The sequence below is a fragment of the Fusarium musae genome, chromosome 7, assembly GCF_019915245.1.
Source record: "Fusarium musae strain F31 chromosome 7, whole genome shotgun sequence".
Taxonomy (NCBI): Eukaryota; Fungi; Ascomycota; class Sordariomycetes; order Hypocreales; family Nectriaceae; genus Fusarium; species Fusarium musae.
This window is the reverse complement of record NC_058393.1, coordinates 2,683,569-2,711,325: the sequence shown is the minus strand read 5'-3', so window position 1 is coordinate 2,711,325 and position 27,757 is coordinate 2,683,569. Positions and strand designations below refer to the sequence as shown.

Sequence of the window (27,757 nt, the reverse complement as noted above, 5' to 3'; positions counted from 1 at the left end):
CTCACGCAGTGGCCTGGGAGGGTCCAACGAGGACAGCGTAGGGCATATATTGAGCGGCCCGGAGTCTGGTGGTCTTGGCTGGTGTAAAAGACGGTCTTTAACATCCAGGCAGGACGGTTGAAGGTTAGGACAAGCTCAAGCTTGGGTGTGGCCCTCTTGGTCCGCTCATCGACGAGCCTGCGCTGAGCGCCTGAACCACTCTCGACATGGGCGTCGTCCAAGGGGATTTGTTCTAGGCGGCGGCGAGTCGGTTATACTTCGAGACCCTCATTTCCCCTATCAGTGCAGTCGGTGACTGTTCATCATCCAATTGCCAAGCCCGATAGAACATATCCACTCAGGCGATCATATGATTTACATCAAGTCAGTGTTTCTTGCGGTAAGTTTGAGCTGCATTGATTTTACGCCATGTCAGCAGCTGATCAAGGTATGTGCTGTCTGGAGGCATTATATATTTAGTTCTTCTTCTGACCATCATTCTCCTCCTCAGCTTCATCCTTCTCATTTCCATCCTCCTGGAATCTAGTCTCTTGGGCTACAACATTATTAGCAAACGAATCTCTCGAAACCATTCCAACTTACCACTCCACAACTCTGCGTAAACGCCATCACGATCGATCAACTCCCGATGGGTGCCCATCTCCGCTACTTGTCCCTCCTTGAGGACAATGATAAGATCCGAGTCAAAGATCGTTCGGAGACGATGAGCCACGAAGACACTTGTTCGGCCCTTTTCTCTAAGGATACTGTTGATGTTCATCATGAGAGCCTGCTCAGTATGGGTATCCAGGGCACTTGTTGCCTCGTCGAAGAAGAGCAGAGGAGGGTCCTTGAGGAGGAGTCGACTAACAGCAAGACGCTGCTTCTCTCCGCCGGAGATCATGAGACCGCGCTCACCAACCTTGGTGTCGTAACCGTCGGGGAATGACTGGATGGTGTTGTGGACGTGAGCACGCTTGGCGACGGCAACAACCTCGTCGTGGGTGGCGTTGATGGAGCCGTAGCGGATGTTGTGCTCAACGGTATCGTTGAACAAAGGGGTGTCCTGAGGAACAACACCAATTGAGCGGCGAAGGGACTCGAGGTTCACATCTCGAACATCCTGGTCATCGATCAAGATTCGGCCACCCTGAACATCATAAGACCGGAACAAAAGACGAAGAAGAGTGGACTTTCCGCAACCGCTGGGGCCAACAACAGCGACCTTCTTTCCAGCGGGGATAGTCAACGACAAGTTTCGCAGAATTGGTCGGTTAGGGTGGTAAGCAAAGTCAACATTCTCGAACTTGATCTCACCACCCCTGGAAAGAACTAGGGGCTTCGCATCAGGCTTTTCCTTGATGTTGGCATTGACCTTCTGAAGGTTGAAGAGTGTCTCCATGTCCAAGAGAGACTGTCGGAGCTCACGGTAGACTGATCCAAGGAAGTTGAGGGGCACGGAAAGTTGAAAGACAAGCTGGTTCACCATGACCAGGTCACCGACGGTCAGAGTACCCTCAGCCACACCATTGGCGGCAAGGTACATCATACCCGTAAGTGCTGACGAGAAGATGATGTTTTGTCCACTGTTGAGGAAAGCCAGAGATGTCGCAACCTTGATGGAGTTCTTCTCATACTGCTGAAGAGCCTTATCATATCGCGCAACCTCAAACTTCTCGTTGTTGAAGTACTTGACAGCCTCATAGTTGATGAGCGAGTCCACTGCCACAGTGGAAGCCTTGTTGTCAGCGGCATTTGCCTGTCTTCGGAATTTCGTGCGCCAAGCCGTCGTCCAGATGGTGAAAGCCGTGTAGCTCACCATTGTCAAAACAGTGAGAGCAGCAAACTTTGCGCCATAGTTATAAGTGAGAATTCCACACACCATGCTGATCTCAAGCGCAGTCGGCATGATATGAAAGACCATACTGGACAGAATGAAGCTAATTCCCTTGGTACCGCGATCTAGGGCCCGTGTTAAACCGCCAGTCTGTTTAGACAGATGGAACGTCAAGTCGAGACGCAGCAGATGATCAAAGACATTACAGGCCACCCTTCGGATAGCGTTCTGCGCAACAGACGCAAACACAGCGTTTCGCAATTCCTGGAATACCGTTGCGCCTATACGAGATGCGCCGTATGCAAGGATCATAGCTCCAGCAACTGTCGTCGCAGTACCTCCTACAGCAGCAATATCGATATTCATTGAATCAACGATGCTTTTGAAGTAAAACGGCACTTGTACATTGAGAACCTTTGCGCCAATCAACAAGGACACAGCAAGGCCGACTCGCAGCTTTGTACCCCAGTCATCCTTGGGCCACAGATACCGAGTCATCTCCTTCATGATAGCCCAATCGGCCTTGCGCTGCTCAGTCGCAGATTTATCAACAGTCGCAAGGGGATCATTTTGTTTCGTCGGTTGTTTCTGCGCAGGAAACACGGCCGTCGGCTTCGTCGTCTTGGTTTTCGAATCTGTGGGTGCTGCTCGTTCGCGACGCGGGGCACATGTCCAGAAGGTCTGCGTCAAACCAGGTCGTTGAGACACTGAAGACAGTCGGTGAAGTGCCAGACTCCTCTGAGGACATGTCCTCGACGACCGCAGGAGTAATTGAGGTATCATAGTGACTGTTCGGCTCAGATCGAGCTCATCATGGGATGTGTCCTGGTGGTTTATGGCGGGGGCGGGATAGGATAGCGCGTCGATAAGAGGCAGAGACAACAAGGTACCGGAGCTGCCAGGGGCCTTGGCTGCGATCCGGTAGCTACTTTACCTTGGCCAAAGAGGTGTTTTGTTCTATCTATTAAAAGGGGGAGAGGCGTTTTAGTTATAAGCACTTGATGGAGCTCACATAAGAATAAGTTGCCAGATTCAGACGGATGATGCAACCGGTTGGGGCCTGAGGCAGCCGATCATCGGAGCACCAACCCAATGATGCCCGGCCAGGAACGGGAATGGACTTGTAAGACAGAGAATTATATACAGTTGTTTAGTGATTGTCTTTTGAGTATTCAATTGGATCTAGTAGTCACTTTTTAAGTCGAATTGAGTTGTTTCTGGCTATAAACGGCCAAGTACAAACGGTGATCGTTTGACTTATACTTCAGCTTCCGAAATTTTGAGATTGATAAGAACATCGCGCAATATCCAGGACAAACGTCGCCAACAACCCCCGGATTGAACACTCCGTCGCATATGTACCTCAAGCCAGCCCTGAATAGTTGACTTCCATAGTGACAAGTCTTCGTCTGTTCCCCTTCAGAAAAAGTGCAAGTTGACGCATTTTCCACTCATGAACTCTGTGTTTATAAAGGCTGCTGAACTTCATCGGAAATCTGAAACTCTGATCCCATAACCTCACCATGACAATGGGCTTTTCTTCTCATCAAGTTGCAAACCCATGCCTTTCAGAGTGTAATAAAAAGCTGTCGTCTCCCGTCAGACCGCGGGAAACTCAATTGCATCACTCAGGGTCAAGGTGCCAATAGACTCGACAATGCAGCCTGACCTCCAACCACACATCGGATGAAGTTAGCAAGTCATCATTCTCGAGTTACAAGATCTCATCAACACCAACAACAAAAGATATTAATGCAACCAAGCAAAAGGAAAGGTCTCGGAGGGAGTCGAACCCTCGCTGGCGGAATCAGAATCCGCAGTCATAACCGTTAGACCACGAAACCAGATCTAATTGTTGGAGAACATTTCTCAGTACAACGTCTTATGTCGCTGAGTTTCGGCGCTGTGACACATCGATACCCACTGGTTGACCGCAGTCATGACAGACTGGCATATGGAATAGCCTCAAAATTATGTCAATTGATGGCTATTATACTGAATGATACTCCATTATTGCCTTTTTACTTTTTTTTGTGTCTGCCTATGTCTATTTATCCTGGACGACATACATACAATAGCCAGGTTACTTATGTGTGATGCAACAGTATAAGCTCAGGCAATAGCACTGAGTCTATGACAGAAGCTTCCAGACGAAAGCAAAGGGGCTACTAATGACTGAACAGGAATAAAGAATTCCGTTGTTAGACAGGTTTACTTTGAGTATCTAATTCATTCATTGAAAGTCATGAGACTTCTTCTCAAGATATTGACCGAGATGTGGTGCACCAACCACTGTAACACTCTGACTACAGTGCACAGCCCCTACAACTCCCGTCTGAGCAACGCCAGTCAGCACGGGCGGGTCTGATCCATACAAGAGCTCTCAAGTTTGCATCTTCAACAGCGAAACCACGTATCGCCTCAACTTCACCAAACCCTCTATTCCTCCATCACTCATGTTGAACCACTTCAGTATCTTCTAGTCTTATCTCAACATGGACAGTCTCGAGGCACTTCGAGAGCGCCTCAATGAGACTCTCATCCCCCACGCCCAACGATATCCCCTACAAGCTATCCTCGTCACAACCATAATCCTCTTCATCACAACAAGACTCTTTACAGGCAGTTCATCTTCTTCTAGAAAGGATGGATCAAAAACACCCCCTCTTGCGCCCTTTTGGGTACCCTTGTTCGGCCATGCTCCGCGTATTTTCCTCAGTCCTTCTTCAGCTTTGACGCGCTTCAGAGATCGATATGTTCAGGGTGTCTTTTCACTCCGCTTATTCCAGAGCATTCACTCTTTTGTGTTTCGACCTTCTCTTGTGGCTCGTCTTCTTGAGCAGCCGGGATCTATCGCTGACAAGGAGTATGTCGCTCGACGGATTATGATGACCAATTTTGGCCTTGAGAAGAAGGATCTTGCTGCTTATGATAAAGCTGCTCCTGAGGTCTATCAAATCACCAGGGAGTATCTGAGCGGCTCTCATCTCGACACCCTCGCCAATGCTGCCCTTCGCGATCTTGACGACAATGCTGCTGATGCAATCTCTTTCAACAGCTATCCCACTGATCAGATGGACTGGGAGCGAGGGGCCAATGCGGAGCTTTTGGAAAATACAGGAGACGAAAAGATCATGGCTGTGGACTTCTTCGAACTCATGAAAACCTTCGTCGCTAGAACTGCCACCATCTCAGTCTTTGGCACAGACTTCGTCGAGGTCTACACCGATATCTGGCCTCATCTGTGGATTTTCAACGATGCTTTCCACTCGCTCGCAATGGGTGTCCCCGTCTGGGCGCCTTTCCCAAGCTCCCAGCGCGCCAGATTTGCTCTAAAAAGGCTACTCACTTTCATGCGCGAGTATCATACTGAGTTGGACAAGTTTCTCAGTGATGAAGAGCCGGCGACGAAATGGCAGGACTTTCACACCATCAGCCCTCTTGTACGCGCCAGGACTGAAGTCTATCGAAAGCATGGTCTGTCCATTGATATTCGCGCTGCATTCGATGTTGCTCTTCTTTGGGCGACTACTGTCAACTCTACGTCGCTCATCTCCTGGTCTCTGTTCGAGTTGTATCAGGACCAAGTTCTTCTATCTCAAATCCGCGAGCAAATCACACCATTCGTCAAGATCGTTCAGCCTAAGAACGAATTCGGTGGCGCTGTCTGGATCCCTCCTCAGGTTCAGAAACTCGACCTAGAAGGTCTCGTTACTAAATGTCCTTTGCTTCAAGGGGTATACCTTGAGACATTAAGGTTATACGGTGGAGGGTGGTCAGCGAGATACCTGAAGGAGGATGTGATTCTCAAAGACAAAGAAGACAGCTTTGTTCTAAAGAAGGGAACGGTCGCACACATTGTGAATGACCTTCATCACTCTGATCCTAGAAGCTTCACAGACGCCAAGGTCTGGCAAGTTGGGCGATATATAGAAGATGCCGTGGATGAGAAGGGTGTCAAGACACAGAAGGTTGACCCGTACACAGTCCGAGCATCAGGTATGTTTATCGTCTTACATGGCAATCGAGTACTGATTAACATTTTTAGATGGAACATTGACGATGTGTGACGACTCGGAGTTTACGTTGAGAAAGGTCGCCATGTACATCTCGGTGTTTATCAGCCTTTACGAACTCGAACCCGCCGGTAGTGAGAGATGGCCATCGCCGCCGGTAGTCAAGGGAGTTGCTTCAACGCAACCGTGGGGGTCTGTTAGACTGTGGGCAAAGCGAAGGTCGCCGCAACCTCAATGAGTGGCATGCTTGCCTCCTTGAGCTGAACCAACATGTTGGTGGTTCAAAGTTCTGGGACACACTGGACATACCATATAATACATTGCTCGACATGCACCAACTTTCGTCAGGTTCATGCTACTTACGTGAAGAGTTGCCATGGCTGAACATGGGCTTTCAAGATTATCAGCACATCTTTACTACGAGGAAAGCCGTCCGAGGTTATCTAACTTGTCACAACAACCAACCGGCAGTTCAACTCAAGGCTCATTTTCATGGTCATTATAACTTCAGTCTCATCACTCATCGCTGCCATTACAGCCTGTTTCAAGATCCCAGCTCATATGTGAGCCCTAGTGGGGCGTAGTGTCTTCCCCAGCAGAAAAATTACCCACAACACCAAAAAGATGATCTCGAGGAGCGTATCTCCCCCGGGAAGGCTCGAACTTCCGATCTCCCGATTGTCTGCAAGTAACAGTCGGACGCTTTAGCCAACTAAGCCACAGGGGATGAGCTGATTTGATGATGGCCGCCACGGAATCAGGTGCTATGTTGGCGACGGTTGCTGTTTCATGACGGTTGAGACGGAAGATGTGAGAGATCGAGAGGTTGAGTCTTTGTGAGGAGCGGTTGGATACGAGTTGAGTTGGGTTTGGTTGGGTTGAGTTTGTGGAGAAACAGTGGTGAAACGAACAGAGGGAGGTGTAACATCATCCAATCCAGTTCTGGTGATGTCAGCTCAGAGGGGATTCAGTCCACAGGTTAGACAATGCCAGACAACAGAAGTAAAAGAGTATCCGTTCAATATTTCATCGATCAAAGAAAGATACAAAGATATAAATCAAAGTTCTCCAACATGTCTCACAACAATCGTCTCAGTTGTAACTGAGAACGCTTTGTTGTTCATGAGAAAGGGCTTGCTTTCCGCCAGACACTAAAGTGATCAACCATAAAGTCAATTGACTTCCGGCATCGAGTCAACGGCAACTCAACGTCTGTAAGCTTAAAAATGCATCAATCAATTGACATTCTCAACAACAAAAATATATAGAACCAGCAAAAGAGAACTCCCCCGGGAAGGCTCGAACTTCCGATCTCCCGATTGTCTATTTAATAACAGTCGGACGCTTTAGCCAACTAAGCCACAGGGGACAGGTTGTGCTGTTGTTGAAGGACGTGGTTGTAACGGTGTTACTCAATGCTTGCCCAGCTCTTTCACGAGTGTACGAAACGGATTTTCAGTCAGCAGTTTTAATCGAAGGAATATTGGATGTGGCTCAATGTGAGATCGTTTTTCTTGCCGATTTTACATTTGTGGAATGGATTGCAGTGTCAGATTATTCGTGGCTGTGAGTGAGTGTGTTGGCTTGACAGTTATTGCCTCACCTCAGCGGGTATATCGAATTCACGGTGTGACAAGAACTCCTACAACGAACGACACGATCTGGGAAACAAGAAAAAGAACAGCTCCTTCGCTCGCTGGCGTGTCTCACTACGTTGCCAATTCATCCAATTGATCCAATGCCATTGACTCTCAGTGTATTTCATCAGGCTAGAAGATTACCCTGTATCTTGGCCCCCAGCTTCTGGGGGCAAACCCATATCATCATATCGGTCATTACCGAAACCAACACCGTCAATGGCTATGCAGACTGCCTTGCTCTCCAATATTAATTTGAAACTTCTACTGCTGACATGAGTCTTCCTCATAACCAACAACCATCCTTCACAATCTAGAGGTGGCTATGCAAATAGAAAGGGGCAATCCCAAAGAATCACAGTCTTCTAGAAAATTAACAGTGGACCTCTTTATTCCTGCATATTGTTTATCTGGGGAAAGTTCGTGACATTTTCGTCATGAGGCGATCCTACGGCCGGGGTTCGGAGTACGTGATCGGCCAGGCATCAAAAACGGGGCCGAGATCTTCGGAGCCGGACCCGGTAAAGGATCCAACTAAGCAATTACATTCCCCGGCTGTGTCGAGGCTGAGCAATGAGCTTAACAGTTGTTGGACCAACAGTTTCCTATGGGTATCAGGTGATGAGATGGAGACAGAGATTAGCGGTCTGCCTTGTGGAGTTGAGCTTGTTTTGAGGCTCAGTTGCCTTGGGCCAACAGCTTAAGGCCAGCAGCAATTGAGGCTAACAAGTAAAGACCTGGGTCTTACCCAAGCGCCAGGTTGATGGTCCGCGGCAAAAGGTAAGATTAGCTGCGGCCCATGTCCTTGGTAATTTATGAGCATTCGCTATAAGCTTTAGAGCATCATCGGAGGGATTAGGGCTGAGAAGGAATATATTGGCTCATCACGAAAGTGTCTACCAGACAACCGTCAGACTTGACCGACTTACACGAGGAACGTATCTCAAGTGGCGAGTAATCTAGGCACTGCTGGGCGACACCTGGAGATATTGGACGTCGACAACATGAGATGTTAGCGCCGGGAATCATTCTAGAATGTTATCCCCATCCAACAGCTAAAGTTACGGCTTCGTGCTTCCGGCCATTTCCAGATACAGCAGATCGCATCCCGGCATCGCCAAGCCGAAAGGTGACCAACAATGACAAGTGGATGGACATTGACATTGACTTGAACAATTCCAAGAGGCAGTGCAAGTGATCACACGTCCCCCATCCAATGACATTACACGTCCCAACAGCGCTCGAGTTATCCTCTTCTGGCCTTGCGCCCATGATATGATTGGCCAGGGTCGGCCAGTAGCTCTGCCGAGTCTCCGTGGATCAAAAAGTCCAGCGGTCATGGAAGCCAACATCAATCGGGCGCAATGACAAGTGTTAGCCAAACTATCGTGGCCGTTTATCCTCAAAGAGGCGGAGTACATTCAGGGATCTGCACTATTTGCCTCTGGCCCTGGGGCTAGTCTCTCGTCCTGTTGAAGCTCTCTCCGAGAATGGACTGCGGTTCAATAGCATTGACGTGAGAAGACATCGCCCGCCCTGTGAGGCAGAAACAAAAGATACTGCCGTATATGTCATTCGAGTAATGCTTGGCCAACGCACATCGTTACCGGGTTCACCAAAGCCGAGAGCTTACCAAAAGTCTTGGCCATATCATGGATTTGAGCAAAAGTGTCTTATTCCCATAGTTCAATTGAGAAAGTGCATATCGACCCTGACGAGCTCTCAATCGTTAGAGTTCAGGTTGAAACGCTCAAATGGCTTGTGATTGTCATTTCCTCATTCGATAATCCCTCATCCCATATCTCATCGTGTTGGCCGTATTCCCGCGACGAAATCAAGAGCTCTTTCTCATGCGAGACCCTAGCGGCACCTCCAAGCCTTGCGCCCCACAAGTCCCTTCCCGTAAGATCGCGTAGGCGAATCATAAATCACCGCCAAGGTGGTTGCATGCCACGCGGGCTCCACAGTCTGGAAAGTAGATCGCTCTTTCCCCGTGTCAATGTCACCTGTGCACCTCAGGGTTTCAGGCGACAGGGGTAGAGGGGTAAGAAAGTTAGTCTAAATGATAAAAATATTCAGGCAACTTTGGGCCCTACTTAGTGGGCTTTAGGCTAGTTGTTTTTAGCACCCTACCTCCAGGTCAGAAGTCTTTTTGCTCACTGATGCCTGCGCCTGCACCTGCACTGCACGAAGCTTGGGTTGTGTCGGGTGCGACTTCCAATGAGGTCGACGTCACCTCATTGACTTGGCGTTAGGTCGTATTGTAGCTCTAAAGGAAGGATGTATGAGCTGAGCTTGAGGGTGGGTTGGACCTGCCCGACAACATTAAATAACACCCTCTCCCCACCTCCAAAGTGAAACACTTACAACTTCCATTGTCACTGACATTCCATCTCCAAACAAAACAACTTCGATCATCGAGTACTTCACAACTTCTTTGATCAACCCTAAACAGCTTCCAAGCAAACCCTTTCTCGAATCAACACAGCGCAACACACACTTCACACTTCACAATGTCGTCCACTGAGGGCATGATCAACGGCGGAGGAAGCTCTTCCGCAAACCCAACCAAGGCTCCTGTGATGGAGGGCAACGGAGGCTTCGTGGCACAGCACAAGATGGCAGTTGAGCCTCCCAAGAAAGAAGATCTCCAGCGCAGTTATGCGACTGTTGTCGAGAACGATGCCAACCCCAAGGGTTGGTATGGCTCGATGAGTACGTATCAGTGATCACGAAATGCATGATATCAACATATCAACTAACACTCTCAGAGAATGCTCTTGGAACCATAATCGGAACCATGGGTGCCGTACCCTGCTGCATCATTTGCCCCAACCCCTTCAAGGAGGTCAACCAGGGCAACGTCGGTCTCGTTACGAAGTTCGGAAAGTTCTACAAGGCCGTCGATCCTGGCCTGGTTAATATCAACCCTCTCAGCGAGCGACTTATTCAGATCGATGTCAAGATTCAGACCACAGAGGTGCCCGAGCAGATTTGCATGACCAAGGACAACGTTACTCTACGCTTGACCTCAGTTATCTACTACCACATTGTCTCTCCTCACAAGGCTGCTTTCGGTATTAATAACGTGAAGCAAGCTCTCATGGAGCGCACTCAGACCACTCTCCGCCACGTCGTCGGTGCTCGAGTTCTTCAGGATGTCATCGAGCGCCGTGAGGAGATTGCTCAGTCCATTGGAGAAATCATTGAAGACGTTGCAGCTGGATGGGGTGTTCAGGTCGAGAGCATGCTCATCAAGGACATTGTCTTCAGCCAGGAGCTGCAGGAGTCACTGTCCATGGCTGCTCAGAGCAAGCGTATCGGTGAAAGCAAGATCATTGCCGCTAAGGCTGAGGTAACATTCTACATCCTTTTTCACTTGGTCACACATGACTAACATACTACTTCTAGGTCGAATCCGCCAAGCTTATGCGACAAGCTGCCGATATCTTGAGCTCGGCTCCTGCCATGCAGATCCGATACCTCGAGGCTATGCAAGCCATGGCCAAGTCTGCTAACAGCAAGGTCATCTTCTTGCCTGCTGCTAATCAGACCATGGGCAACGCCCTCAACGCCGCCATGGCCAACCAGACTGGCGAATCCAGCGCTCGTGCCCTGGACAACGAAAATGACTTTGGAGGTCAGGACCCAGGTTTCCAACAGGCCATGAACGCCCGCGTCGTGGAGAACATCTAAACAAGACGTTCTTCCCTCGTGCGTATTACATTGAGGCAATGGGCTAACGCTTGAGGGTTCCCGTTTCGGGTTCTAGCCTGGTCTACTTGATTTCGGAAGCATTGCCCTCGCCTGCTCTCTTCTCGTCTTCACTAGAGCTACACCCCAGCTTTGCTCCTCTAACTCAACTGAATGACCTGTCACGTTTTATGCTTTCAATGCTGCACTCTGATACCCATCTCAACGACAACCGCCATCGCTCGTTGTGCTTTTCCAATTTTAGTGTATGTATTCTACTTTCTTCTTGTATCGAGGGAGCGGTGGTGGATAGGAGTGGTATCTTGTGCTTTTACTTTTGGTGATGGATACCCTTGGTTTGCTCAGATGAGCATTTAATGAGGATGGTTTCTGGATGTTCTCTCAACGTCATGGAAAATACCCAATCGCTATGAATATACCCTTTTCCTTCTGATATTGCTGTGTTTGTGGAGTGCTTCGTATGTCCGTGAAACCGAAAGAACTCTCTCTTATGGCCTGTGACAATCTTGAATTGCCAAATCGTGATATTTTCTCCCGGGTGACAAAAAAGACTCGGGTAACTTTGGATGGGCTTTAGACCGATTATTTCTGGCACCCTGGTTGAAGGACGTAGGTCTGCTGCTCCTCGAGGCTCCAGAATGATTGTCCAGGACCAAGACAACCATATACATAGGTATTGATGGAAAAGTGACAAGTCACATTGCATGACACTCCCAGATCATCACAACTAACTACCTAGGTAGTAGTTCATTTAGCAATCACAATCTTCAGGGCAGGCCAAATTTGAGGATTAACTTTTAAACTTGACAATTTTCTCTTCTATATCCCTCTGTTCACCCTCCCGTAATGATACATCAAAAGCATAGTAGATTCCTCTCCAGAAGTTACCGCGCATCCACCCAGGGGACGGGGGAGGGGACAGAGGGTCGAGTTGAAAATACGAAAAAGGGATAAAACCAAATCACGCCAATATGCCCTCCACCCAAACGCCAGCCAGCCAGGAAACAAGGTGCGGGCAGAAGATGCCATGCCAGGAGTCTCTCAGGTATCATATATCTACACATCGGGAACCGTCCAATAGTCTGTTGTTGGGTTGACTTGAAATATGATCTTTCGTTTTGGAGCGGGTTCTTCGCCAATGTTTAGACGAGTACGAGTAAAGCAGGTAGGATGAGATTGGTTAACCTCAGTGTCCTACAATTGTGTCTGATTCAGCATCGTCACGACTTGCGCCGTAGACGTTTACTTGAGGGCCTCTAAGCCTCAGAGTGTCGCTTCTTCTTCTTCTGCTTCTTCTCCTTCTTGGGCTCCTCGTCTTCTGAGTCATCGTGCTTGCGCTTCTTCTTGCCGTCAGTCTCCTCGGCGGCGGGTTGCGACTTGGAAGGAGTGGCCTTCTCCTCGGCCTTTCGCAGCTTCTTGAGTTCCTTCTTGCTGATGACCTTGGGTGTGCCATCGGCGTTCAGCTCAACGTCACCTCGCTCGTACTTGCGCTTGAACTTCTTGACTGAGATACCGGCCTCCTCCGCAAGGCGCTCGTAATCGGCCTCGGAGAGCTTCTTGGGCTTGCCAGGAGTGGCAGCCTCGTCGTCGCTGTCCTCAGCGTCCTTCATCTCCTCATCAACCTCCTCAATGAGCTTCTTGGCCTTCTTGAGCTTCTTGGCGGGAGTAGCTTCGGTGGTCTCCTCATCATCGGCAACACCATCGGCATCACCATTGTATCGGCGGGTCTCCTTGAGAGTGAACTGGCCAGCACCAACAATCTCACCAGAAGGGGTGACGTTGGCACCCTTGGGCAGAAGAGGCTTGCCCTCGAGCTTGCGGAGGTGGTTCTCAAGCTTGATGCGGTTGCTGAGACCAAGGATAGCGCGCTCCTCCTCATCAGCGTCGTCTTCGGCATCACCTAGGGCATCGACACGGAGGCCTAGAGCGGCCTTGGCAGACAGCATACGAGCGATCTTACCCTTGTTTCGGCCGGTGGCCTGGCCAATGAGTGAAGAGTGGTAGATGAGACCATACTTGGGTGTGTCGTGCTTGGTCTTGAGGGCGCGGAAGAGGGCCTTCTCGGCACCGAGAATCTGAATGGTGGAACCAGGAGACTTGGCCAAGCTGATGAGAGAGCCAGCGTGGGCAATGAGACGGGCACCGACGAGGTAGCCGACGAGAGCAGTCAGGTTGGGAGCGATAGCGCGCATGCGGCTCTCGAGGTACGAGGACAGCTGTGTTCGGTAGTTTGAGTAGACAATGACTTGGTCAGCCAGGAGCTTGATGTTGTCGAGATCCTCATCGGTGATCTCGGTACCCATGCTAATCTCGGCAGCAGCTTTGATGGAAGTCTCAATCTCCTCGGGAAGGATCTCGGAGAGGTCGCTATCGGCAATGTTGGTGCGCATGCCAACAGCGAGAATGACGCGAGCGTAAGCCAAGTTGTCGTTCAAGATCTTGGCCATCTCAGGGAAGTGCCATCCGTACCACTCCTTGGTTCGCATAGCGTAGACGTTGAGCTCCTTGTCGAGGTCGTCGAGAAGCTTGATAGCCTGGATGATCATGGAGTCGACCTTGTCGGCAGAGAACTTGAGCTTGTGACGCGACATGGAGTGAGAAAGACCCAGGGCCATGCGGTCAAAGTTCTCCTCAAGCAGACCGGGGATAAGGTTGGGAAGTTCACCTCGAATGCCACGGAAGAGGTCCATGGTATTGGAGCCAGAAACAGGAGAAATGTTTAGCGAGGGCATGTTAGAGATGGCAGTGCCCAGCTTCATGTCGGCGACAGCGAGCGAAGCCTTCTTCTCGGACTTGAGGTCGTCGAGGAGCTGGGTGAGAAGCTCAGGGACCTTGCCCTCCTTGAGCGACGCAGCTTCTTCGAGAGCGGTAGCGGCGCTGTCGAACTTGACAAACTTCTTGAGCTTGAGCCTATCAAGGGTAAATATGTCAGTAAGGTACTTGGTGGTATTTCGCCAACTGGCGATAGTCCGCTCTGCCATTGAAGACATTTTTGGATGCTCAATGGCTTGAGTTTTCGCAAGTAAAAAAATGATCAAAAAACTTACATCTCGACCACCTTCTCAGGTCGTCCAAGCTCAGCAGCGAGTTCCTCATTCTTGAGCATCTTCTTGTCAGTAGCCTTGAACAGGCCATAGCTGCCGATTGTTAGCCCGGCTTCCTAGATCTTCACCTGCCTCGCCATCATGAATTGACGATGGTCGAGGTCAAGATCGGGAGTCGCGACTTACCCTGCCGGCGTCTCGGCAAGCACAAAGAGCGACATTGTGAATTAGTTTTGGTTCCTTCCTTCTGGTCTCGCTCTATTCGATTGGCGTCGTGGCTTCCTCGCGAGGCACAGTCCGGTCTGTTGTGCGCGGCTGCGAAAGGAAAGATCGAGGGTGGGCTGGCGATGGAAAAATTTCAGATGAAGCTTGGGAAGGCTCCACTCAATTTTTTTGGTCTTGGTTCTGGCGCGGAAAGTGTGATGCAGGTTCTTCGGCTGCCGGAGCTACTTGCCTCCGGTTTCTGCATCAGGTACGTACCCCCAGCCACTGACTCCTGGCCACTCACGTGTCGACGCTCGCGACAGGATGTCTGGGCAAGCTTGCGTCGCAGGCTGAGGTTTGTTAGGCGGCCAACTTAAACAATCCAGTTAATTCATCGTCTCGGCCACGAAGACGCCCTGTAATCCCCAAGACCTCAGATACGATAGACCAAGGCCGAACGAATCACCACGAACGAGAATCAAGATGGAGGGTCTTCTCTACAACGTCAACGGCGGGTGCGTATTAGCTTGAAGATGAGCTTCATACGAGTGGTTCTGGAGACTAATCATAAGGAACAGCTACGTCGAAGGAATTGTCCGAGGCTACCGCAACGGTCTTCTCACAGGCGCTGCCTATAATAACTTGACTCAATGCGAGACGATTGATGGTGCGCGACGATGACTTCATCGCCAACTTCATTATACTAACGACCACAAGATCTCAAGCTTCAGCTTGGCCCTTCATATGGCGATTTTCTCGCTTCCCTACCACCTAACCCCTCGACTTCAGCTCTCGCAGCCAAGACCACCGACAAGCTCATCTCAGAGTTCCGATATGTGCGTGCTCAAGCTGTCGGCTCCCTTGCGACCTTTATGGACTACGTCACCTACGGCTACATGATCGACAACGTCGCCCTTCTCATCACAGGAACCCTCCATGAACGGGATACCCGTGAGCTTCTTGAGCGATGCCATCCTCTGGGATGGTTCGAGACTATGCCGGTTCTCTGCGTTGCTACAAACATCGAGGAACTTTACAACAGTGTGCTTATCGAAACCCCTCTTGCCCCATACTTCAAGGGCAGTCTTAGCCACCAGGATCTTGACGAGTTAAACATTGAGATTGTCCGAAACACACTCTACAAGAACTACCTTGAGGACTTTTATAACTTTGTCAACACTCACCCTGAGATGGCCGGTACACCCACTGCTGAGGTCATGTCTGAGATTCTCGAGTTCGAGGCTGACCGCCGAGCCATCAACATCACACTCAACTCTTTCGGCACAGATCTTTCCAAGCAAGACCGTAACAAGCTCTACCCCAACTTTGGAAAGCTATACCCCGAAGGAACTCTCATGCTCTCCCGAGCTGAGGACCCTGAGGGTGTTCGTCTGGCAGTTGATGGTGTTCATGACTACAAGTCTTTCTTTGACGCCATCTCAGTCGGTGGCGGACCCTCGGGACCTGGAAACATGGGCGGTGGCGCTGGTGAGACTAAGACACTGGAGGATATGTTTTACCAGAAGGAGATGGAGATTTCCAAGAACGCTTTCACCAGGCAGTTCACTCACGCCATTGTCTACGCTTGGGTAAAGCTCCGTGAACAGGTTAGTGAATCCCAAAGGAGACCGTTTATCAGACTAACAAATCACAGGAAATCCGCAACATTACCTGGATTGCCGAATGCATAGCCCAGAACCAGAAAGAGCGCATCGGCAACTACATCAGTGTCTTTTAAATCGAGTATAAGTATTGGCATCGTTTTCATTTTTAGCAGGATTTTGTGTAGTATAGCAGCAACTGAGCTCGTAATGGCACGGATTAGTTCCCACACTGGCGCAAAGGACAGATAGGTAGATGCAAAAGGCGGCATCGTCGCTCCATCTTTCGGGTGGCTTGTATTGTACATAGAGAGAAACAAGTTATTCTACAAAATCATCTCAGCTCCCGCTCTGTCTTTACAGCGAGATCTGGCCCTTCCATGTCGCAGGTGTAAGACCCAGCTTCTCAACCATGTGAGTCCATCGCTCACTTCCCCTCTCCTTACGGTCCATGTACTTCATAAGCTTTTGTCGACGGTGCAGCAATAATCTCAAGTTTCGCTTGTTGTGCTTATCCTTGTATCCTCTGTTGATCTGCAGAGCCTGAGAGAGGTTGTTGATTTTGGTAGTTAAGATAGCAATCTGAACCTCGGAGCTGCCTGTATCAGGACCGCTCCGGATCGGCATTTGCACTTTGTTGGGACGAATTGACTTTGGCTTGCGTTTCAGAACCTTGTCTGTGTTGTGACGGCCGAATTCCTCAACGATGCGTCTCACGTTGGCGTGGAAGCGGTCCTTTGCGCTGCTGTTGCTGAGTGATGTGATACGGCGCAGAGCCTCAATGGCCTTCTGGTGGCGCTGCTCGTGTTGCTTCGCCTTATCCACTCCGCTTTCGGGTTCCATCTGTGACTCGACCACGCCGATCATGGGCTTGGTAAGAGTATAGGCGTGCTTGACAGCCTCAGAGAGTTCAGAGTCGGTAAGGAAGTAGTTTCGTAGTTCTGGAGATGTCGGTAGCTCATGTGCTTCGGCGAGCGGGTTTCCACTTCCATCCACAGGAACACGGGACGTAGCCTCTTGACCAGCCGATTCAAGAGACTCTATAAAGGGAGTTGTCTTTCCCTTTACGGGATCACCCCACGCCTCATCCCTCTCACGGGCGAGCTCCTCACGCCGTTGCACATTGGCAGCCTTTCGTTGCTGAGCTTGAGCCCATCGATAAGGGTCCTGTTTGGCCTTGCGCTTCTTCTCACGCTGGGACAAGTTGGCCGTTTGGACGATGGGGAGGAAGTTCGGGGTAGCGGGCTTTGCGGCAGGTCGGAGGCAGACTGAACGATTGATTAGCATTGAGGAAGCTAATGGCTATAATAGATACATACGGTTCAATGTGCCAAAGCGCGGCAGCGCCGGTATTCTAGGGGGCATGATTGAAGCATCAACCTACTGCTTTGATACAGAGACTGATGGATTGTCGTCCAAAGCCCGCCCCAAATTTTCCTTAGCCCACCTTGCCAATGCCGTACTGGGAGCCCACTGGGCCGCTGAGTACCGAAATGGATTAGCTCTTCTGTCACGTGGAGATACTGCACCTCGATCTCTTATCTCTTGACTAACCCATATCTAGCCTAGCGCATCCATCAGGGCTTCCCACCTCCCACATTTTGGTGGTCTCAAAATTCGGTCGCGAACTTCTCGATTTTGCGATTCTTTGCACGCAACACCACAACCCTCTTCGCCGTCACCTTCCAAGCCATCCTTCCTTTTCGTCACCCAAGACAAGAGAAGATAATCCGTCAAGATGGCTCCCTCCAACCTGCCCGCCCTCTTCAACGCTACCAGCCAGGACATTGAGACCCTCCTGGCTGCTCAGTGCCACCTCGGCTCCAAGAACCTCCAGGTTCACATGGAGAACTACCTCTGGAAGACCCGTGCCGATGGTGTCAACGTCATCAACGTCGGCAAGACCTGGTATGTTATAATTGGAATTTTGGTGGGAGTTTTGGGCTTCAAGATGTCTATTTGGAGAGGGTGTTGAAAGCGCATATTCGATATTCGAAAGATGAAGCTATTCAGAGGAGGGGCAGACAATCTCGAAACCCAAACACCAAAAGGTCTCGCGCACAGTCGCTAACCGCGCATCTCACAGGGAGAAGATCGTTCTGGCTGCCCGTATCATCGCTGCCGTCGACAACCCCGCCGATATCTGTGTCATCTCTGCCCGTCCCTACGGTCAGCGTGCCGTCCTCAAGTTCGCCGCCCACACTGGTGCCACCGCCATCGCTGGTCGCTTCACCCCCGGTTCCTTCACCAACTACATCACCCGATCTTTCAAGGAGCCCCGTCTGATCATCGTCACCGACCCCCGCACCGACGCCCAGGCCATCAAGGAGGCTTCCTACGTCAACATCCCCGTCATTGCCCTCGCCGACACTGACTCTCCCACTGAGTACGTTGACGTTGCCATCCCCACCAACAACAAGGGTCGCCACGCCATCGGTGCCGTCTGGTGGATGCTCGCCCGTGAGGTCCTCCGCCTCCGTGGTACCATCTACAACCGCGAGACCCCCTGGGACGTCATGGTCGATCTTTACTTCTGTATGTTTCCCTCTCAACTAACACCAGCCATACTTGCTAACAAATCTCAGACCGTGACCCCGAGGCTGAGGCTGAGGACAAGGTTGAGGAGGAGAAGCTCCCCGGCGCTGACGAGGAGGGCCCCGCCGCCATCGAGTCCGGCTTCCAGAACACCGCTGGTGGTGACTGGGAGACTCCCGCCGCTGGCTTCGCTGGTGCCACCGGTGCCGCTGCCCCCGGCTGGGACGGTGCTGCTGGTGAGGAGTGGGGTGCTGCTCCCGCCAACACCGAGTGGGCTGCTTCCGCCGAAGCCCCCAAGGACTCTCAGTGGTAGGGTACTGAGGCCCAGGAGGGTGATGGCCAGGGACACCATGAGCCTGCCATTGACTGGTAAAACAAGAATTCAAAAAAGAGGATACCAAAGCAAATTCAAAACAGAAATTGAATTTGAACACCTTTGGAACGGTTTTACGACGAGAGAGGCAGAGAGCAGAAAAGCGTGTGGATGTGTGTTGTGGTTCAATCAAACTATTCGACAACGTTAACCTTTTCCTTTTCCCCCTTTCGAAACACAATCTTTCTTGCTGACTATCTTACGAATTAACATCCGTGGGAATTGAGGTTTTCAACTCGGCGGTGCTAATGAGGGAAAGATACTCTCCTCCTTGTCTTTCAGGATGGAGAGGGAAAGCCCTGCGCTGCTGAGGGGATGGACTTAATCGTTATCCCGCCTTGTTTCTATGGAATTTGTATTGATGCGAGAAAAGTCAAAATATGAGTCGTCTGACCTGGGTTTACTTTACCCATGACATGATTGAGTGCCGTAAACATGCTTGTGAAGTCTTGTGTTATTCGTAAATCTGTAGACTAACTTGATGACGATCAATGCTTGCATCAGCTTCATTAAGGGAATTAATCATTTACACATAGGTAGTTAAGATAGAACCAACTCATCGTAAACGTGGTATCAATTGTCAATCCTCACTACATCTACTCATCCTAATCCCTATGCTAGATTAACAACCAACTACCCTTATCCCCCACCTATCGTTAACACTAATTAAAGTGAATCCAAAACTGGCCTATCTATTAACTGAGAAACCAAAAAAAGGGAACAAAACGCAACATGACGCTTGCGCAGTGCGGGTATGATCAAAAACCAGGATGAGAGAGAACCCCCATAGATGAAATCGTGTGAAATACACAAAAAGAAAGCTTGCCCAACTCCTTGCTTTGTGTCCCAAATGCTGTTGATGATTATGTTGTATGTCTCGGGGAGAAAAAGAGAAAACTCCTGGTGTGGTGGTATGTGAACGAGCTATGAGATGGGGTATAATGTGAAGGCATGCTGGGTATGCTCTTGTGGTGTTGAAACATAGGAAATGAAACGCCGTTTGAGGTCGGTGAGTCATAAATCGTTATTATCGTTCCCGTATGTGTATGAATTGTGAAAATGTGGTAGGTAAACCGCATGATTGTAGAGTTTATTCGAGCATTTCCGAGTGACGTCGAATATCCTCGTCGCTCAAGGCGCTCATCCAAAGACAGCGCTCAGTGATGCCTTCAATGGGCTGGAACTTGTATCGGGTACTGGCCTCCAACAACCGAAGCAGTGTCTTGACAACAGAGGCCGCGATGCGACATCGTTCAAAGTTAATCAAAGGAGGCGTTGTAGGGGAGCCAGCCATCTCAGATGGTCGCTGAGCATTGTAAAGCAGATCGTGGGTATAGATACCAACGAAAGGAATACAGCCTTGGTCAGAGCCAACTTCCATCTCCGCACGTAGGTTATAGAAGTTGCGCATAGGAGTGACCAGCTTCTCAAGATCTTGCAGTGTCTTCAGGTCTTGAGGAGCGACATGCTGCCAAGTCTTGGTGAGTCTAGCGACTTCGTTGCTCGACAGAGCGATGGTGAGCTGAGCGAGGGTAGCAAAGTTGCGGTAACGGCGACAGTGCGTGGCGATATGAATGTACTTGGTGATGCACCGTACTCTCTCCTCTAGGCCTTGCGTCAAGACAATCTCAGAGATGGCCCATTTGACCATGATGTTAAAGCGAGCAATGACTACTTCAACACCATGGGCGTCAGAGTTACGGAGGAAGTCAACCCACGATCGAGAGTCGCTATGAGCAGCATCCTTCCAGTTCATGTCAATGAGTTCCTTCCAGTCAATCTCGTTCAGCGCGTCCTTTTCGATGAGCGTGAACTGTTGAGCGAGAATCTCCGAGTCGAAAGCCAGGATGAATGGCAAGTGAGCAGAATACTTGTTGCTCTCGAAGGAGTCCACCTTGGCAACTTGACGAAGTGCATCGGTGGATGCTTGGTCAGTTGTCTGAACGTACGCAGCGGTAGGCGTAGTCTCAGGAGTTGGAGGAAGGGGCTTCTGGCCCCAGACTTGATCCTCGTGTAACTCAGGGACTGTGAAGCAGTGAGGTGGTGACATCTCCAGCGCTTGCACAAGAGTCATGGGAGGAGAAGGGGGCTTGCGATTAGGGGGTGGAGCGGGCGAGCCAAGAGGATGAGCAGGGAGCTTCACTCGAGGCAAAATACCATCCCCATATTCCGAGTCTTCATATTCGAGGGCATCCGCCGACATTTCGGATGAAAGATCACTGTCATCGTCAAGGAACGATTGGTCCTCTTCCACTGAGGGAGCAGTGTCGCCAGGCTTGATGCCTTCAATGCTTCGCGTCTTCTCAATAAAGTCGTAAGAAGCATGCTGCGAGTCGCCTCCATCCTCGGTATACAAGACGGTCTTGTGTGGTCGAGGCGTTGTTTCTTCATCTGAGCCCTCGAGGATAGACATGTTGGTCCAAGGGCGACCCTTCGCGGAGTCTCGATCGAGGATAGGAACAGAGGAATAGCTTTCATGAGACGAACCAGTCAAGAATGATCTCGCTTCGGTTGTAGGTCTCTCGGGTGAGAGGCTTTGCTCTTTCGGCTCAATCAAAGGCTCTGGTTCACTATCCTCAGGATCCAGCATGAACGTCTCCCTAACCATCAGCTCTTGTTCATGGTGATTCTTCTTCCGGTCCGCTTCTGACTGCTCTGACGCGATCATGACCTCGCCAATTGTCTGAGGGGGAACTTGAAGGCTGACAGCCGACTTGTGTGACTTCTTCTCGGGGAGCTTGCCCTCAAGCTTGGCCAAAGCAGACTCGATTCCGCCATCATCGTCGTCATCAGGAATCTGAGCCAGTTTCTGGGCCTCCTTTTCAAATGATGGACGCATAGCAGGCTTGGATGAGTGAGTGCTGAATAGTGAAAGCTCTCGCTTCGGTTTATCTGCAAGTTGTCCAACAGAGAAGGCCTCGCTTCTAGGCTGCACATACTCAATGGAGACAACTGAACCTTTACCGAAAGATCCACGACCAAAAGACGCCATCCGAGGGCTCTGCATGAAAGAGCTGCGAATTGACTCTGAATATGTTGTCAATGAGCCAACAGATTGGGATCTCCTCAGCGTAACAGGATCCAGCTCTCCCACGTTCGTGGCAGCTCGCAGGTCTCCTCCAGGTCGTCGTCGAAGAATTCGCAGAGGCGGTGGCATAGGCTCCTCGGGCTCAGGTTCCGCGATCGATTGGGCAGAGACTGTTGTGGCATCGAAGCTCTGAACTGTTGATCGGCGAGCAAGGCCGTTTGTGAATGAGCTGCGGCGGCGAAGAATCGAGTTCAGAGACCGATGAGTCCTGCCAGACTTGTTGCGGCGGTGGTTCTGATACGACACAGGAGGGCGGTTGCGAGTACTTCGAGCTGCTGTAGAGTATGAGACTCGGCTACCATCCTCTGATAGGGGTGCGCTGGTGACAGGGGCGAGGGTCTCGAAATCGGGAACAAATGGCGGCAAAGGATCTTCATCCAACGATGGCCGAACAACATGTTGGTTGAGGAGGTATGAGGAACGTCGAGGTGTGTTTCCGCCATTGCCAGCAGGAGGAGTAGAGGGGGGAGTTGGATCACCTCCCGTCAACTTGAAAGTATCTGCAAAGGCCTCAACAGAAGCATTGCTATTGGGAATTCGGTGGAGGAGCGCCGGGTCGAAAGGTGTTGTGTCATCCACGATGACAATGGATTTGCTGCCTGTAGTAATGGCCATGTCGCTAGACGGTCTATGTCTATGCTCGTGCGTAATATGATCATAGTTGGTTGTATCCATGTGAGCAGCCGAGTAGTGAAAGTCTCCGGTAGGAGTCAGGGATGGGTTAGGAGACATTGGTGGTGGTAATCCACGACGATCAGCTTCAGCAGCAGCCTCATCTCGCACCGCCTTCTTGAAATCCTCTACGATCTCGGCACCGAGCAGGTCAATTCTCACAGTCGGGCGAGCTCCGCTAGGCCTATGGCGGCTTTGGGGTACGACAGCCGTTCCAGGGATGCGATTTGTTATCGCGCCACGAGGACCAATGTTACCAAGATTGACGAGGCTCCCTTGAGTGGGAGACATGCCTTGTCCCCTAGTACTCAAGGCTCTTCGAACAGTTCCCAGCAGCTTCTTCATACCGTGTCCAGACATCGCGCCAGCGGGTATTCTTTCCTTGATGAGGCTTCGGTTTTCAGGGCGAAGGCTGGGCGAAGGTACCAAGCTGGTAGAGAACTCATCCGGTTCCACATCGACAAAAGCCTGGCCAGGAGGTAACAAATTTCCACGGACAAGACTTCCTCCATATGGGGTTGTCATCATGAACTCCTGATCCTTGAATGACAGTTTATCCGTGCTGTGCTCTCTCAAAGAATCGGTCAAACTGTTGTTTCGCTTGTGAGCAGCTTGAGGTCGCACACGCTTGCCAACGAGGGCACGGGGAGTCGTTGCCACTGGTCCAGTGTGGTAAGCCGAGGTCGATACAGGGTGAGCAGCTAGAGGGTTCGTTTGATGAGGCTGAGCAGGTTTGATCTTGCTAGGAAAAGAGCATGAAATAATGTCCATGCTAGTCATGCTAATTGGCGATGTCTGCTGTTCTGCTGAATCCCTCGCGGTTTGTCGTTCAGGGGTGCTTGGACGGTGCTCAACCACAACAGAATCTCCAACATGGCCAGCTCGAGAAATATCGGCGATGAAGCTTGTTCGTTCGGCAGGACTCCTTCTAAGTGGTAGTAGACTTTCGATACGGGGTGTTTCGCCATCATCACGGTCCCAGAAAGACGGATCCAGACTGGGATCGCGATGTCCAGCAATACCACCAGGCGTAATAGGAACGCTAGAATCGAGGGAGTCGTCGAAATTCGGGCCATCCCAGTACAATGCGCAAACCCTTCGCCAACACTTCTTTAATTCTCCAAGAATCTTCAGCTGAACCTTTCGAGACCGGTTGCACTGCGAAAGTTCATCCACAAAGTCGTTGAGTAGCTCGCAGAACGTTTGTCGGAGGTTATAATCCACAACGAAGTCGTCCATAAAATAGTTGAGAATCCAATGTCGAAGGGCAACAAATGTACGAACACGAACAACCATGCCTGTCTCATCATCACGAGCCAAAGCCCAGCGTAGTCTCGCAATAAGCATACGAAGAAGATCCACGGGCTCCAGAAACGCTCGGAAAGTGAGAAAGAAGTCGGAGATGAGTTCGTAATCGAGGAAACTGGGTGATGTGATTTCGGCGACGAGGCGCGGTGGCGTAGCAGCTATAACAGCACCAGTTGCTGCAGAATATTTGACTAATGTACGATCATCGCAGGCTGGCTTGAATGTGAGGTCATCGAACATGGCGGGTTCGACTTTAGAATTTGATTGATAGCTTGGACGAATGGTTCGAGAAGGTTGTGTGGTTGAAGGAGTCTGAGTCATGGCTGATAAATTTCGAGAAATTCGCAACATCGGTACAGCCATAGAACTCGGCCTCCTTGAAGATGTTATATCAGGGTGCGAGCTATTTAGCACTCCCTGAGGTCGGCTCAGTAGCGAGGCGCTACTTGAGCGAAACTCCTCAGTGGGAGCGTACGAGGATCCGCGAATCATTGGTGTGCCTCTTCCCGTGAATCGGGGAACCCCTATGCGCCACGATGGTATCGTAATGTCAAGAAGAGGATCAGAAGTCGAATCGAAATCTTCCATAGTCCGAGGTCGGTATTCCTCCAATGGTTTCGAAATGACGATCTTGAAGGCCCCGGCTTCCGAATCTTTGGCAGTGGACACCTCGTGAACCGTGCTATCGGAAAGCGCGCGACGATGTTTCACGGGCCGGAGCGGATACTGAGAGTCGTGATCGAAGTATGTTCGGGTACCGTCATAAGGTGAAGGTTCCGGTGTTGGCGTCCACTGACTAACGTGAAGTTCACTCGTCTCGTCTTGAAGCTGTTTATTAGAGATCGCATCCAAGCCTGCGGTACTGGGAGGTGTAATCGGAAAGACGAATTGGGGCTGAGGAGTTCGCTGGTACGCAGGGCGAACGGTCGGCCTGGAGAATGAGAGTCAGTCGTCTGTGGAACGCAGATGTAGAAAAATACGAGCGAGCGTCGTGTTTCGGGCCAGCCACGTTGCTATCCCTAAGGCGACGGGTAGAAGGGATCACAATAAGAGCTCAGCTAAGACATCTCCCCACAAAGCGCAAGCAAAGACCGCAGCGTGAAGGGAGAGCGGGGATGTGACTGGTAGTGACATTTTCCCAAGGGATGAGATAGATGAGGCACTAGAGGGAAACACGCGATATATCAACCCTTCACTTACCTCAAATATATGCGACCATTGTTCCCAACGTTGGCGACAGTGAATTGACGTCCTTCACGACCTGCCGATCCACCGTCTGGAGTAATCTCCCATCGAGACAGACTGCCCTGGTTATCTAGGCTGGAATCTGAGTCCTTGAGACTTCGGGTTGTGGGTTTCTTCTGGTGTATTCTTCGTTCTGAGAGAGGAACCAAGGGTTTCGCAACGATAGTTGTGGGCATGCGCGCGGTGTTTGTGGACCTAACAGAAGGCCACTTACTGGGTGTCGAGAAGCCAGGGCTGGTGGATTCCTTTTTCTTGAGTGCTGCTACGGCAGCATTCACGTTGGGGGCTGCAACAGCGATAGCGCCTGAGCCGGAACGAGACCTGGACTGAACCTTTGATTTGGTTGACAACGGATCCTTGACAGTAGTTGCAGCAGCTGGAGGAGGTGATGGTATAGGGACTGAGACTGGGACTGGGACTGGGACTGGGGGCGCCGCGCTGAGACCAGACGCTGGTGGCAGCGGGTCCGCGGGCGTCGAAGACTCCAGGGCCTCCATGGCACGGCAAGGCCGCTCGCAGGCGCGTTGCCTGTCGTCACGTCAGGAGAGGGTAAAGCTGACGGTGCTCAAAGCGATAGAGGAGCTGGCAATCAAGGCATTGAGTTAGCAGCGATCGTTCCAGGAGCTGAGCAAGTCGGCGCGCATAACGTGGGTTTATGCTGGGGGCGCGTGGTGGAGAGCGAGGTCAGGACGACGAGATGGAGATGAATGGGGAAGGGAAAGAGAGAGAGTAAAGGGAACACGGCGAGTCCGACTGGAGAAATGATTGATATGAAGAAAGTGAGAATTAGGTAGTTGGCTTGTGCCCATCCCGCCATCAACAACATTAGATTGCCATGTTATATGCTAGTCCAGTTCAAGTGTGCGTGTTGTGCACTGTAAATTAATTACCAGTAACCAGACCAACCTGAGGCCTGGCGAGACCGACAAGCATGGAATACCTGGTCGAGGTTCGAACATTAGGTAGACAAACCTTGAAAATGGTGGATCTGATGTCATAGAGTAACAATAAAACCAAACTTACATGATAAAGCCATAAAGCAAAAAGAGACTCGGCTCGATTCTAGGGGAGAGTTGTCGTTGTTGTCGTTGCCATTCGAGTACCGGACACTTTCAATGATCGTCGGAGCGAGACAGTTCAGCTCAACCAGAGACAGAGGGGTCGTGACTGTATGTAAAGAGAAAGAGAGAAGATCGAAATAAGACGTGTAACTTTGATTAGTGAATAACGGGCACACGATACAACAATAGACCCTGGTCAAAGCCCTTTTGTCTCTCTCTCACACACTCGTTCAAAAAAGCAAAGGGAAGGGGAAGGGAAAGAAGAAAAGAGATCCTTTTTTCTCAAGAGGCAATTGGGGGAAACTCAAAAACCTCTCTCAGAGGCCAGACAAGACAAGACAAGAGAGAGGGCGGACGGGAGATGGGCCTCGAATGGCGCGGGCTGGACTTGGGTTGGCACACGGGATCATTGGGATGGGATAGAGGAGGGTGTGGGGCGGGCATTAGTCTAGCACTCTAGCACTTAAGAATAGCAGTAATTGATTCAGGTCATCTTGTAGATGTACTCCAAATCTCAGTGAGGATACAGTCGAGCTCAAGGTAGAGATACCTTCACCCGCTGTATTCCTCTCTGGGCCGAACCCAGTGGAAGGGTTGCTGGTGGGTTAGCCCAGCTGTCTCCCGTCTTTCAAAGTCGACTTCACAAGCCTGATTGGCGATTCCAGCTTCAGCTAAACTTGACACGAACCGTCTGCCTCAAGCTAAACAGAAGCAGGGAGTCATGAACAGCAATTCGTATCTGTCTCTGTATCTCCTCTCATCATTATCATCACAAGATGAGGTCTTCTTACCGTACTTGAGTTAAGAAGCAAAGAGCAGGGGATGTCCATGCCGTTGGTTACCACGCTTCCTCTTCGCAAGCCTCAATCGGCACACAAAAGTATCGAGTACCCGCGTTCATCCCTCAACGGTTCAACAGCTCGGCCCGTGTCGCATACAAAAGATCCCCTGCAAACCCCAGCCATTTGCATATTGCAAGGTACTCTGTACCTGCACTCTGCCATGCTTTGACGTTGCAGCCCAGAAAACCGGCCAAAAGTACCTGCTACCTACCACGGGCACACTCGAGTCAATCAATATTCGTACAGATTTTCCCTCTGTTGGGCGGCGGAGCCAAGGTAGGAGTTCTTAGAGTTAATGCCCAGTTTTGCCGATCAGAGGGGAAATCTTGGGTATCAATTGTGATAGAGTTTTTTTCTTGCAAATCTGATCGGAACGTTCCATGAGGGGATTTTCGTGCAGGCGTTGATTGAGTGAGGGGACGGGATGGGAACTGTACGATAATTACTGCGCTGTGACTACAGGCGGGGGTTGAGAGCGAAATCGTTCCAGAAAGAGAATCCCATGACCGAGGATGCAGCGCAGCTAATGCATCATGCATGAGCCCATCACGTTTCTCTGCTCTTGGCGTTAGCATCCGTGTTTTTTTCTTTTCTCATCACA

The 27,757-nt window shown here is 50.5% G+C and overlaps 8 protein-coding genes and 3 non-coding genes across 11 annotated transcripts; 4 read left to right on the top strand and 7 right to left on the bottom strand.

Moving 5' to 3' along the window:
- Positions 1-455: 455 nt before the first annotated feature.
- On the bottom strand, positions 456-2,599 carry ATM1 (Iron-sulfur clusters transporter atm1, mitochondrial; the record flags this gene model as incomplete). The annotated part of the gene is made up of 2 exons (XM_044827582.1): positions 456-535; positions 583-2,599. The coding sequence occupies 2 exons, from the start codon at positions 2,597-2,599 to the stop codon at positions 456-458; spliced, it is 2,097 nt and encodes a 698-aa protein (XP_044678176.1).
- A 989-nt stretch (positions 2,600-3,588) lies between these two features.
- On the bottom strand, positions 3,589-3,660 carry J7337_009993. The gene has a single exon. It is a non-coding gene; the product is annotated as a tRNA-Gln (tRNA).
- Positions 3,661-4,311: 651 nt separating this feature from the next.
- On the top strand, positions 4,312-6,070 carry J7337_009992 (uncharacterized protein; the record flags this gene model as incomplete). Its single annotated transcript, XM_044827581.1, has 2 exons — positions 4,312-5,815; positions 5,865-6,070. The coding sequence occupies 2 exons, from the start codon at positions 4,312-4,314 to the stop codon at positions 6,068-6,070; spliced, it is 1,710 nt and encodes a 569-aa protein (XP_044678175.1).
- Positions 6,071-6,475: 405 nt separating this feature from the next.
- Positions 6,476-6,559, bottom strand: J7337_009991. The gene has a single exon. It is a non-coding gene; the product is annotated as a tRNA-Asn (tRNA).
- Positions 6,560-7,116: 557 nt separating this feature from the next.
- J7337_009990 lies at positions 7,117-7,201 on the bottom strand. Its single transcript has one exon. It is a non-coding gene; the product is annotated as a tRNA-Asn (tRNA).
- A 2,781-nt stretch (positions 7,202-9,982) lies between these two features.
- Positions 9,983-11,165, top strand: J7337_009989 (uncharacterized protein; the record flags this gene model as incomplete). The annotated part of the gene is made up of 3 exons (XM_044827580.1): positions 9,983-10,184; positions 10,241-10,824; positions 10,881-11,165. 3 exons carry the CDS (start codon positions 9,983-9,985, stop codon positions 11,163-11,165), a joined length of 1,071 nt encoding a protein of 356 aa, XP_044678174.1.
- Positions 11,166-12,439: 1,274 nt separating this feature from the next.
- On the bottom strand, positions 12,440-14,448 carry NOP58 (Nucleolar protein 58; the record flags this gene model as incomplete). Its single annotated transcript, XM_044827579.1, has 3 exons — positions 12,440-14,093; positions 14,231-14,320; positions 14,414-14,448. 3 exons carry the CDS (start codon positions 14,446-14,448, stop codon positions 12,440-12,442), a joined length of 1,779 nt encoding a protein of 592 aa, XP_044678173.1.
- Positions 14,449-14,914: 466 nt separating this feature from the next.
- Positions 14,915-16,169, top strand: VMA6 (H(+)-transporting V0 sector ATPase subunit d; the record flags this gene model as incomplete). Its single annotated transcript, XM_044827578.1, has 4 exons — positions 14,915-14,946; positions 15,010-15,098; positions 15,149-16,038; positions 16,086-16,169. 4 exons carry the CDS (start codon positions 14,915-14,917, stop codon positions 16,167-16,169), a joined length of 1,095 nt encoding a protein of 364 aa, XP_044678172.1.
- A 220-nt stretch (positions 16,170-16,389) lies between these two features.
- On the bottom strand, positions 16,390-17,397 carry J7337_009986 (uncharacterized protein; the record flags this gene model as incomplete). The annotated part of the gene is made up of 2 exons (XM_044827577.1): positions 16,390-17,300; positions 17,352-17,397. 2 exons carry the CDS (start codon positions 17,395-17,397, stop codon positions 16,390-16,392), a joined length of 957 nt encoding a protein of 318 aa, XP_044678171.1.
- A 373-nt stretch (positions 17,398-17,770) lies between these two features.
- RPS0 (structural constituent of ribosome) lies at positions 17,771-18,880 on the top strand (the record flags this gene model as incomplete). Its single annotated transcript, XM_044827576.1, has 3 exons — positions 17,771-17,940; positions 18,119-18,567; positions 18,618-18,880. The coding sequence occupies 3 exons, from the start codon at positions 17,771-17,773 to the stop codon at positions 18,878-18,880; spliced, it is 882 nt and encodes a 293-aa protein (XP_044678170.1).
- A 1,150-nt stretch (positions 18,881-20,030) lies between these two features.
- Positions 20,031-25,750, bottom strand: J7337_009984 (uncharacterized protein; the record flags this gene model as incomplete). The annotated part of the gene is made up of 2 exons (XM_044827575.1): positions 20,031-24,939; positions 25,209-25,750. The coding sequence occupies 2 exons, from the start codon at positions 25,748-25,750 to the stop codon at positions 20,031-20,033; spliced, it is 5,451 nt and encodes a 1,816-aa protein (XP_044678169.1).
- Positions 25,751-27,757: the final 2,007 nt, after the last annotated feature.